General features: G+C 40.7%; 1 protein-coding gene across 1 annotated transcript in view; it reads left to right on the top strand.

The window, feature by feature from the left end:
• The first annotated feature begins 1,995 nt into the window (after positions 1-1,995).
• Positions 1,996-12,654, top strand: part of RAB38 (RAB38, member RAS oncogene family) — a 63,218-nt gene continuing 52,559 nt past the window's right edge. The window contains exon 1 of the mRNA XM_012444860.2: positions 1,996-2,256. Within this exon, the coding sequence (XP_012300283.1) occupies positions 2,055-2,256 (202 nt within the window). The 5' untranslated portion in view covers positions 1,996-2,054. The remainder of the gene's footprint in view (positions 2,257-12,654) is intronic.

The raw sequence follows: 12,654 nt of genomic DNA, 5'->3' as shown, positions 1-12,654 counted from the left end.
TTTTTTTGAGATAGAATCTTGCTCTGTTGACCAGGCTGGAGTACAATGGTGTGATCCCGGCTCACTGCAACCTCTGCCTCCTGGGTTCAAGTGATTCTCCTGCCTCAGAATCCCAAGTAGCTGGGATTACAGGGACCCACTACCACGCCTGGCTAATTTTTGTATTCTTAGTAGAGACGGGGTTTCATCGTGTTGGCCAGGCTAGTATCGAACTCCTGACCTCAAGTGATCCGTCAGCCTCAGCCTCCCAAAGTGCTCAGATTACAGGCGTGAACCACCGCTCCCAGCCTATCAACAACTTTATAAAGCAGGTATTATCACTCTCCTTTTGTTGATGTAGAAATCAAGGCTCAGAGAGGTTATGTGACTTATCCCAGTCACACACCTAGGGCATCCCTCTGCTTGTTTGGGGCATGTGGAGGCTAAAGTTTAGGGTGTGTCAGGGGAGAGGAGGAAAGCAGAAAGACAATGGCCTTGTCAAACCTCCCTTCTTCCTTTCACACAGGCCTGTGTTTAAGTCTCAGTTATAACACATACTAGTTATGTGTGCCCTTGAGAAAGCTGCTCTTAATCTTGGTTTCCTTATTTATAAATTGAAGAAAATAACCCACTTCATAAAGCAATTGAGAAGGTGAAATGATAGAATGTGGACCAAGCTCCATTCACAGCACATTCAGGTACAAAATAGCTCCTTTTGGTATAAACTGCTCACCCCCTACTCCTGAATGTCCAATTTCTCATTTTCTTTATGTCTTTACTAAATTGTCTCCTTACTGAGACCTTCCCTGGCACCCTATCTAAAAGCCAAACCCCATACAATCTCTTCACATCCCCTTTCCTGCCTTATTTTATTACCAACTAATATATTACAAATTGTACTTAATTTGTTTGTCTTGTCTGTCTCCACCCACGAGAAAGTAAATTGTTTTGAGGCCAGTAGTCATCGTCTGCATTCCAGTTTCTGTATCATCCCAAGTACACAGAACTGTGCATGGTGCATGGTAGGTACTCAACGTATATTGATCAAATGAATGAAAAAAAAAAAAAAAAAAAACTTTGGCAACCTAAAGACCAAGTTTGAATTTAGCTTTTTCCTAACCATTTGACTGTGGGTACATTATTTAAAATGTCTAGCCCTTAGCGTCCTCATTTGTAAAACAGGAGGAAAAATGGTATCTATCATTACGACAGCTGGGAATGATTAAAAGACGTCATTTTTAAACCCTCTGGCATATAGCAAGTGCTCAATAAATGCTTGCCATTATTATTTGTAATAGTCCGATGGATTGTTAAAATTGTCTCTGTGCAGCTCAGAGTTTTTAGGGTATGAGAAGAGGCTGAAAGTCACGAGTGCCTTTGGCCTTTTCAGCCCAATCGCCCTCCTTGTTAACTGATTACCAGTTGAAAGCCTGTGAAAGTGCTCAGTGATCACACCTCCAAGCTGCTGAGAGGTCAGCATTGCCATTCATTGAGAAAGAACAGGCTGGGGGAGCTCAAATGACTTTCTTATGGTCCCTCGACTCAAAAACCAGGGCACGCAGGAACCAAGCCCAGCCAGTCTTCGGCTTCCTGATACTGCATTTTCTCTCTACAGTGTGGGGTGGTTGGGAGCCCTGTGACTTCACACTTGGGTTCAGCGGGGCCTTTCACCGGCCATCTCCCGCAGAGTACTTTTTCACCGTCCGTTTTCCCTGCAAGCAAAACGTGGAAAATAAGATCCACACCTCACAAGTTTGTGACCGGGATCACAGGCGAAAACAGCTCTTCGGAAACTCTAAAGCGCTGGACAAGTAAGTGCTGCAACAGGCAACCACACGCGAGCCCCTTTCAAGCTGCCAGTCCCGGGACTCGCTCCTGTCTCCTCCCCTCTCCAAGACCGCGGAGTAGGAAGGAGGATTAACCCCTAGGGGAGGAGTTCCGCCCCCCGGCCCCCGCCCCGCCGCCGCAGCCGCCTCTCCTTTGCACCCACGCTCGCGCTCCCCGAGTCTCTCTCGTGCGCCGAACCCGGGCTGCGCTTCCCCGGGCAGGCTCGGCACGGCGGGCCGGCCGCCAGGATGCAGGCCCCGCACAAGGAGCACCTGTACAAGTTGCTGGTGATTGGCGACCTGGGCGTGGGGAAGACCAGCATCATCAAGCGCTACGTGCACCAGAACTTCTCCTCGCACTACCGGGCCACCATCGGCGTGGACTTCGCGCTGAAGGTGCTCCACTGGGACCCGGAGACCGTGGTCCGCCTGCAGCTGTGGGATATCGCAGGTGAGCGCTGCGGGAGGGGGTCGGGGGCGAGAGCGCCTCGCGGCCAGTTTCCAGTCTCGAGGCAGCGGCTTGTGGCCAAGCGTGAGATCAAAGTCACCAGGTCGCGAGGGAATTTTTCTTGGTGGGTTGGAAACTTAGTTTCAAAGAAAAGAAAAACGTTTCTCGCCCTAGCTGAAACTTCAAGTGCATTCCCTGGCGCTTTGGGGCTATTGCTTTTAGCTCCGTCCCGCACATTCCCCTGGGATCTCTCCGCCCAGAGCAGGTCTCCCCAGGGGAACCAGAGGGAGATTGTCTGTAATAGCATTTTGTTCTCCACTCCAGCTCGTTTTCTGGGCGCGGGCATTTCTGCCAGTGACGCAGCCCAGTGTCACGCACGTCCTTCCGTGTAGGGGCCGACCGAGGGGAAGCCCCTAGGCTGGTTCACAGCGGAAACGGGGATAGTTCCAGGCTAGCTGGAGTTTGACCATTCTTGTCTTCAGTCTCTCACTTTGTTCCAAATTTTGTCACCTTTCTCTCTGCCCATAAGACAAAGGAGTTTGAGATTTTTTTCCCCCTTTCAAGAAGCCAAGTACTTTTGTGTGCATATGTCAGGGGCAAAATATTCTTTCTCCTTCTCCTTCTATATTTCTATCTCTCTGGCTCTCTGTCTTCTATCAAAACGAGGTTGTGTATATATTTTCAAGCCATTTTTATGTAAGGGCCTATGATAGCTTTATGATTTCTTGATTTGGCCCTAAAGTTTTCATTGAGAGGTCTGGAAAATGAGAGGGTTTTTGTTTGTTTTTACAATATTTAAAATCAGAATTTGACTCCACAGGTTTGTACCAGAAGTTAAGTGTGAATCCTTGGACTAGGCTGTTTGCAATCTGGGCATGACCAACTCCTCATTATAGATTTTAGCCCTGCCACTAACTAACCTGCTCAGTGGCTTTGGACAAGTCTCTTCAGATCAGTTGCATCACTATTAAGTGGAAAGGAGTTGGGCAAGGATCAGGGATCTTCTTGCTCAGAAGTTTAAAGATCTGGGATTCTCCGTGGGAACAACTTCAAACAGTCTTATTTCATGTCTATTTCATGGTCTGTGACACCAGGAACCACGCTTTATAAGTACTGGACCCAAACTACACACTTCTGCTTCATAAAATGGGTTCATTTTAGCTGATACGTCTAATTGGAAACACTTTATCATGGCTTGAAGCCAGAACAAATGTGGAAAATTTTTGAAAGGGCATTTGTGGTGTGGGGACTGTCATGCCTTTTTAATCATGAGCCTTATTCTTTTGGCAAGTAGACAGATGATCAGATTCATGCATTTGGAGTCATTTTCAGCTGCTCTAGTAGCAAGGAGGTCATCAGAGACCAGGAGATATTATCAGCTACTGTTGGATGGGGCTTTTCATCTACAAAAATTCTCTCTGTGTCTGTGTAGTTTGTTACTGTGTGTCATAATGTCTGAAAACTCTTCTGGCTGCATGAAAATCTTCAGGATTCAGATCTAGAAATAGCTTGCTGTTTAAAAGGGGGAGTAGTTGTAATTTGGACTTTTTATGTACAATCCAAGTAACAGTATGACAGCAGACAAGTTCTATGTCTGTGGATTATGTCTCCTCACATAAACAGAGGAGATGGAAGGGTGTAGTGATTAATTGCCCAAATTCCAGAGTTGAACTGCCTCCATCTGGATCCTTATTTTACTCCATATGTAGCAGGTGATCTTAGGTAAGTTCTCTAACCTCCTTGTTTTAGTTTCCTTACTTGTAAACAGGGAGAATGCTTTCTCTCAATAAATGACAGATAAGCAACCAACAGTGTTAGCTGAAGGTGATCATGCCTGTTCCTAAGAAATCTGCAAGGATTACTATTACACTAGCTACCAGTTTTTGAGCCTGTATAAATGCTAGGCAAGAAGGATATGATATACAAGTGATTATTAATTCCTAATAATGATCCCAATATGACATATATGTTTTGTCCCTAGGTTATCACCATTTTCAGCTTTGCTATTTTGCAACATACTGTCAGGAGCAGTTTAACTCTCAAGTTTGAAAGCACTTTGGTAGCCGTGTTTGTAGACTGAAGTTGCTGTGGAGGCTATAGTCACAGAAGTCTGTATAAATAAGAAATCTCGAGTCTTGGGACGTTCATTCTACAGATACTGTGGTGGTGGTGTTATGCTCAACATCTCAGTAGAGGAGCTTGTTTTTCCCAGAGGTCTAATGCTTAGTGGTAACCTGTCTTTAGCAGCCTCAAGCCCAAAAGCCCTATCAGCTGAATTGGAGATTGGACAACAGGCACAGTGAATTGGGTGGAAGCCAGGCCACTGTGGGAAATGGTTGGAGCATGCATGCGCTCCACTTTTCATCGTTTAAGCTTCATAGGGAGCCCTGTGGGTTATGAGTTCATGTGAAATCCAGCCTCAACTGCTCACCCAGACTCCAGTCAGCCAGGTGTACCTTATAATACCTTCAAATCACAGCCTGTCTGTCCACAGATAAGAATGCATCTCTCCCTCCCTAGTGTTCAACTCCGGTGTGTGTCTGGAGAGAACAGGTAGTGGAGGTTAGTGGGGCTAGCTTTGAGAAGGTTGTGGGTGTTCAATGAGATAGAGAGAACCTGCACTGCTCTGATAGGATATCATATATACCTGTTATTGAAGGAATATTGGCTCAGCTAGACTCTTGATGTTCATTTGGTTCAATGCCAGATAGGGCCCTATTTATCCACTAAATTCCCATGGTAAATCTCTTGTAGCCATGTCGATTGGCCAGTATGGTCTTGAAAGACTCCAAAAACTATCTCTAGGGTCTTGTGAAATAGACCCTGAAACAAGGTGATAAATCCCACCAAACCCCGTGGGGATAGCAGTTGGCCTGGATTCCAGTGATTCCACCCCAGAGGGTCAGCTGGGTCCTCTGTGTGTTCAGAGGCTCTTGATAGAGTCAGAGAAATGAAGTAACTTTGCCTGAGGCGACCCAGCTAATAGAAGAGCCAGATTTGACCCTGTTCCATTTGACTCAGAATCAAGCTATGTTGTTTGTACTTGCTGGCCTGTGAGTGCCTGGCACACAGCTGGCCCACAGGGATTATGCCTTCTTCCTTTTTAAAGGTGTTGTTTCATTAGTAGGTGGGTTAACCTTGCCTTCTCCTTTCTATTTCTAACTGAATTTCTGATATTAGTAAGTATCACTGTGCGTATAGAAAAAAAGAAATGAATAAAAACCTATTTCTGAAAATTTTATCTTGATTAGGATGTGAATGTATAAGGTTTTTTTTTTTTAAATTAATAGGTCAATTAGGGAAAAGGAAAACAGAAAGTTCACATTTGAGACTCTTTTATTACCCTCCAAATCCAGCGACTATAATTGCTCATACACACTTTCAAAAAAAACGATACTATTTTGTCTAGAACTCTTGCTGTGCTTTGAGACTCTGATGCAGGCATTGGGACATTTATAGGGATAGTTGCTAATATTTCTTAAACCCTTATTCTTATAAATGTCCAGGCATATTTAATCTATAATTTCCCAGTATAGTAACTGGTTAGGCCATTAGAATTTAAAATTGACCATTGAATCTGTTTTCAACAGATTTGCTCTACTTCCCTCAATTTAAAAACAGAATACTTCAGACATAACTTAAATATATTCTAAATTATAGGTATTCTGAAAATATAATTGGGCGAAGTGTGAAACCTTGCTGAACCTCAGTTGCCTCATCTATGAAATGATGATTATTTAATTTTCCTGTGATACTTAGAAACTCTTTTGTGGTCTCTGTAAGCAAAATGTTATATTATCACTATGCTCAGGGTATAGGTGGCACATGGTCATTTATTCCAGCTTTTTTACTTACTAGCTTTGTGACTTGTGTGAGTTACTTAGCCTCTGTGCCTTGATTTTTTCTGTCTGTAAAATGGGGATAATAACAGTATCTGTAGAATTAAATGAATTAATTTATACAAAGCTGTGCCTGACACATAATAAATGCTGAATGGTTGTTAGATATTATTCCTGTTGTGGTAATTGTTATTATTACAGACTATTTTCACATACATTTTCCCACTTGATCTTCCCAGCATTGCTAAGGGTGTACACAAGCAGATGGTGCTAAGCCCACTTTTTATTAAGAAAAAGATAAAAAATGATAGAGGCAAGAGACTTATCTGAGATCATAAGTGGCAGAGGAGAACGGGAACAGTCGGTCTGTCCAGCTTCAGCTTACTGCTATGAGCGAGATAACCCAGTCTGTTGGTAATCAGAAAACCCAACTCTAGTTTTATACTGCTATAGTAGAAAATAAATTAAGTTGGCAGACAATTTAGAGAGTGTTTCTTTACCATGTAAAAGTTTCACTGCAGAGCTCTGCTAAATAACAAATGCCTCTAAATACTTCAAATAAGGTCTACCCTGTAAGAAAAATACTTCCTTGTCACACCTAAGCCATGTGACAAGACAGCACAGGAATACATTGACTGTCCCATAGCCAAAGTAACAGGATAAAGGCAGCTCGGGCCCCGTGCCTGGAGTCCTTGGGTAACTAACTCTTCACACCAGCAACTCTGACACTTATTTGAGTCACAGTGGTATGTTGTTTTAGAGTTTGTAAAGTGCTTTCAGGTTGTGAAATTCAACCGAAGATAGGGTTTGGACTTGACTATCTCTTCAGTACCTATTTCTAAAATACTGTATTTCTCCAAGGAGTTTTACAAGACAACTCTTAAATGTCAATATAATAGGTCTAGGAATGTAGAAAGAGCTAAATTTGGCGATGAATGTGTCAAATAAAAGCCACCCAAAATGCATGTTGAGTCTGAGCCATGCTCCATTGGGCAGTTGATTGCCTTGTTTCTAGCCTAGCTAATTACAGATTTTCTAAATGTGAAGTAAAATAACCTGCTATGTGCTTACAGGTAAATAATGTGTACATTAAGCGAAAATGGTGAACTTTCAAAGTGGTAATGAGGGATATGTGGAGAAGGTGCCTCAAGGCAGAACATGTCGTGTCATCTGGGTTTTAGAGGACTGGTCCAACAGAAAAGCCAGTAGCAGCCTGACCAAGGAAAGCTAAGGCGTCTGAGAGTGGGAGGGGATAGGAAAAGTAGCTCTATATGTGTGATTGCTCTCTTCAGCAAATATATGTACGTATATAAAGAGTGCCTCGTATGTGAAAGTACTTAGGTGAGGGGAGACCAAAGAAGGATAGTAATAAGACTTGATTCTTGATCCCAGTTTCACCAGCATGATGACACAAAAACAAATCACTGTAACAGTAGGTAAAGAGCATTGACAGACGGAACTTCAAAACACTCTCACGGTGCAGAGATCTTGTCCACACCACATCCTCTGACTCTCTTGAGACGAAATCTGAGGTTGGACGAAGCCTCAGGGCTGATGTGATCTTTCCTGTGCTCTTATGTAGCGCCAGTCATTCCCTGTGAGTGTGTCAGCACTGCACAGCTTGAGACACAATTTCATCCTCTGGACCTCTAATTCAGGCTCCTTCCCTTGAGGATCTCATGCATTCCCAGGGCTTTAACCTTTACGCAGATGACTTTGAAACTATGCCTATACCCTTGACTACTTATGAGCTTCAGGCTTACAATTCCATCTTCCTGCTGAACATCTCCTGTACCATATCTCACTACACTGCAGGTGAACATATCCATAACAAAATTTACTTGAAAACAGAATTGTTTTTCGTATTAATAAAGTGATATGTGCTCGATGTAGCAAAGCTGGAAGATAGAAAAGAAAAACAACAAAAAAGAAATACAATGTATCCACGTTTGCCCCCACTTAATGACAAATAGTAAATTATGCTATTTGTATTTCTAACTTAGGCATTTTTCCACATTCACTGGACATTCCAGTTTGTATTAACCAAAATACCTTATCCCCAGTTATTTATACTTGAAACCTCTGCCATCTTTTCTCTTTTGGCCCTCATATGTCACCAGTCTCCAAGTCGGGTAGTAAATATGCCTTTTTTCCCACTTCCACAGACCAGAGACAGCACTTTTTTACACGGCTGTTCTGGTATTATAGCCTCTTAGCTAGCTCTGTTCTCTGCCTCGTCCAGTTCTCAGGTGTATCGAAGCCAAGTTTATCTTCCCAGAACATCTATCTTTTCCATTGCCTATAGATTATAACACTGTGATGAGAACAATGGAGGGATGAGGATAAGGTATTGGGGGACTGATAATTAGAAAAGTAGAAATAAGGTAGATCCAAGTCATAGAGAAATTGAGGAATGGGTTTGTGAAGTCCTTGAAAGGAAGAAGTGATTGGAGTCCTTGAGGCCTATGAAGTCAAAAGGAAACCAGAGGTCTCTCCTATTGTGGTCTTCTTGTGAGAAACACAGAAACTGTCATTAAGGGCTCAAGCGCTACTTGATATTTTTGTTTATTTTACTGCATTTTACTTAAAGTGCAGTTTTAAAACTTGAGGATTCGAGAAGTATAAGATCTTGCCTGAGAAAATTTATTAATGCACGTGATAAGCAGAGAGATTTAGGCGTGATCAAATTGGGTTGATCTTTGCTCTTATGGACTTTTAGAGTCTGGTGTGGCATAAAGATATTTATTTCAAAATAATCATGGAGATAATTATTTAGTCTGCTTAAGTGATCTGATGGGAAAGGGTCAGGAGCTAAAAGAAAGTGAACCAGGGGACTGACCCTAGCCATAACATGGTGATGAGAAGATACCATGTGGGCTTCAAGTAATCTGACCTAGCTAAAGAGTGCAACGTGTGAGGAAGGAGGTGATGAGAGGGAGGCAGCAGACAACTTAGGAAAGGTCATATATGCCAAATGGAATGTTAAGAGTAGTGATAGTGAAAATTCCTTACATTTATCAATTTATCAAAGCAATATTTGTAATTTAAATACCACAGTAATGCTAACAAATAGGTCCTCTTATTTCCAGTTTCATAGATGAGGAGGCTGGGCCAAAGATAAGTAGAACATGACACTTGGTACATAATTGTTGCTTAGTAAAAGTGGTTTGGTGTTGAGCAGTCATTGAGGTTCATACTAAAGTCATCACTCACCTGGTAAATTTTTAAGAATAGATGCTTTGAGTTACACTTAGAATCCTTTCTCTCCCTCTTCTGATGATTCACTTTGGCGACTCCTTCAAAGCTTTCAAACCATTGAGAAGCCTTTTTATTTATTTTACTTTCTTAGATTCTGGGATGTATATTCCCAAAAGGATACAGTGGACCTGTTCCTCTTGGGGTGGGAATCAGGTTTATTCCAGCAAGGGAAGATCCTTGTCTTCTAGGATAAAGAACTAGACTGATACCCTTCAACTTGGCAAGGTCAAGTCTGAGACTCTAGCCTGGGGTTCTTAATAATTGAGTTTTACTCATTTTTTTAACTGTTTGGGAATTTGACTAAGAAGTTATGTGATCTTAAATTACTCTTTGAAAATAACTCAGGCTTTAACTTCTACTATTCTCTCATTCCTTTCATTGCTCACTCTCAAGTACTAATGAAATTCTGTCTTTTCTACCTTATAAAATAAATACCTCCTTCCTCATTTCAATAGCCACATCTTCACAACTCACTGGAACTACTGCAGCAGTTGCCTCGTGCCCATCCCTGCCCATCAGTTTGTAGTCGACAGTGGTAATACTCCTCACGATGGTGGTGTTCTCCAGTTGATATTATCATTTGGCATCCATCAGTGGATCCACATCATTTTTAGAATTAAAGGCTGAACTTTTTAGCATGGCAGTCAGGGCCATCATGACTGTCATTCATTTGCCATTCATTGCAGTCTCATTTCTTACATCTATGGTTTTTACATTCCAGGTATCTTACTGTGGTCCAGTACCTTCTCCTTTATGCTGTGGCTCACACAGTTGTTTCTGGCTAAAAGCACATTCCTCTTCTTGACATAGATAACTCCTGTGGGTCCTTTTCACTGTATCAATATCACCTGCTCCAGAATGTCTACTGAAACCATGAGACTCAGGGAGACACTTTTTCTGCTCCCATAAAGTTCCATGATTACTCCAGATAGAAATCTTCTACTTCATTGGAATGTCTTTTTCCTCCAAAGTGTATCCCTGGGTCCTAACATAGTATTTGGACATGTGGTAGGGACTCAAGGAGTATTTGTTCAGTAAAAAGTTTTTCAGTTAATCATTGCATCAGTGTCTTAATTCTTAAGACATATCATTGATTTAAACATTTCTTCAGTAAAAAATAGACTTCTGTTCATGATTGAAAGCCTTCATCACTTTATAAACATTAATATATAAAAGTATATTTTGGAATTGAGAGATATGGCAACCACTTTTCTTGAAGGGACATTCTATTTTTTTTCCAACAATAAAAACTGGGGAGGGTCCTTAAATACAGTTGCCATAATTTGAAGCGAAATGTCATTCATTTGGATGTCAAATGGCAAAACTGTATCTTTGTTATGATTTTAGGGTACATTATATAAAGTAGTAACTTCTTGAAAGGTAATTTTACAAAGTTAAAGCCCTGAGTACTCATCAAAACCACATCAACCAACCAACCAGGTCAATGAGCAAGCTTGATCTGGAAGGGAAAACTAATGCTAATTTCTCAGGCCCAAAGAGCTTCTTAATGGTAGAAATAGAACAAGAACACAAGATTCCCATTCCCTGGCTTATTACCAAGAAAGATGGAATAATTAAAAACGTACTTTCTCAGCACTAGGTGTTTTTGTGACGTCTTCAGCACTGAGGTATAAAGATAATCAAACTGGGAAGATACCCAGCCCTGTGGAAGTTCATGCAGTGGAGAAGAGGAGATGATGGCGTAGCACTGGGGACACCCAAAGTCATCCACAGTTTGCTTCAATAGCATTTCTAATATCATTTTTTCCCCACCTCCATGATGAAGTCTAAATTTCAACCATTTCGCTCCTTGCCGTTCCTCATTCATTTCCATGCTTATTGCCTATGATCCTTTGCTCCTGTTCTTCCTGCTGGTTCATGTGTCCTTCCCTTTGTGGGCACATCCAAATCCTACCTGATGTCTAAGACCCATCTGAAAGGGCAGCTCTCCTACAGAGACTTCCCTAGTTTTCTCTGTCAGTAGTAACTTCTTCCTTCCTTGAGTCCCATGAACTTTTCTTTCCCTTGTTTGTAGCACTTCTCCAATTCAGCTTTGTGTTACCATTATTTTCTACCTATCCAGATTTCCTTTATGATTTTTAGTAAATCCTGCCATGAGTTATTTTCTGCATTATTTAATGAAATTACTATAGAGTCAGCAAAGAGGTAGAGAAGAAGAAAGCACCAAGAAGGAGGAGAACCTAGCAAGGGCAGGCTTTTGGAAGCAAGAGGTAGAAAATTGAAGAAAAGGATAGTTAATAGTTTCAAACGTTTTATTACTTTTGCTCTGAATTCTACTTCTTTTATGCAATCCTTTGTCATAATGGATTGCATCTCTTTGGTAAAAATAAACTTTATAAACATTTTAATAACCAGAGATTAGATACAAAAACTAAGCATTTGTAAGTTGTTTTTAATATAATCAAAGACTGGCAAATGAAAAGTGCTTCACTTGTGACTGGTCATCTACTGGCAGTTATAACTCAAACTGGGACAATTTTTATGCAACATCAGGAAAAAGAATAAGAAAACTGTTTGATAACAAATTTGTTGAATCAGAAAGTTTTCTTACACTTTCATTTAAAAATAAATAATAGTTACACTGAATCAGCAATTATACATTTTTATACACTATATGATGGCAACATAATACTTTAAAATTAAGCACTTAGTTTAATAAGAAATGTACAACAATTTTAAAAATAAGTTTTGACAATGGCACTGGCAGTTAGATGCAAAGAATATGCTTTAAGAAAAAAAGATGGCAGGTATAATATTAAAATACTCTAATTTGCCTTTCAATAAATATTTTTACTACGTCGTTAACATATTGAAGTAAACTTGGTTTAAGAGTCTCTACTTTTTGTAGTTTGTGTTATTCTGATGTATTATTTAACCTTTGTTTCTTATCACTTTTATTGAAATATAATTTTTAATTAGTTTATCAGTCTTGCATAAAGCTGCTCTTTTAAGAAGAGTGATGAAAACATATTGATTTAAATTATTTTTGGGAGGACCATTTTTCCTATAACATGCTATAAATAGCCACCAATTATTGAGTGTCAGGCATAGTTCTGTGCATTCATATGCATTATTTTATTTACAGTCATGATGAGCTTCTCTGATGGACACTGTTATGAATCCTATTAGAGAGATGAGAGGACTATAAACAGGCCAGAAAACAGATAAACTAGCTAACAAGCACATAAAACTTTTCTAAAGTCTTACCAATAGTAAGAGTTCATGCTGGGACATACGAGATTTGTCTAACTGCAAATCCTATTTTCTAGCCTTGTTATTCTAC

Source organism: Aotus nancymaae, unplaced genomic scaffold, assembly GCF_030222135.1.
Source record: "Aotus nancymaae isolate 86718 unplaced genomic scaffold, 86718_ANA_hifiasm-v0.15.2.pri h1tg000059l, whole genome shotgun sequence".
Taxonomy (NCBI): Eukaryota; Metazoa; Chordata; class Mammalia; order Primates; family Aotidae; genus Aotus; species Aotus nancymaae.
This window is presented reverse-complemented; position numbering and strand designations above follow the sequence as displayed.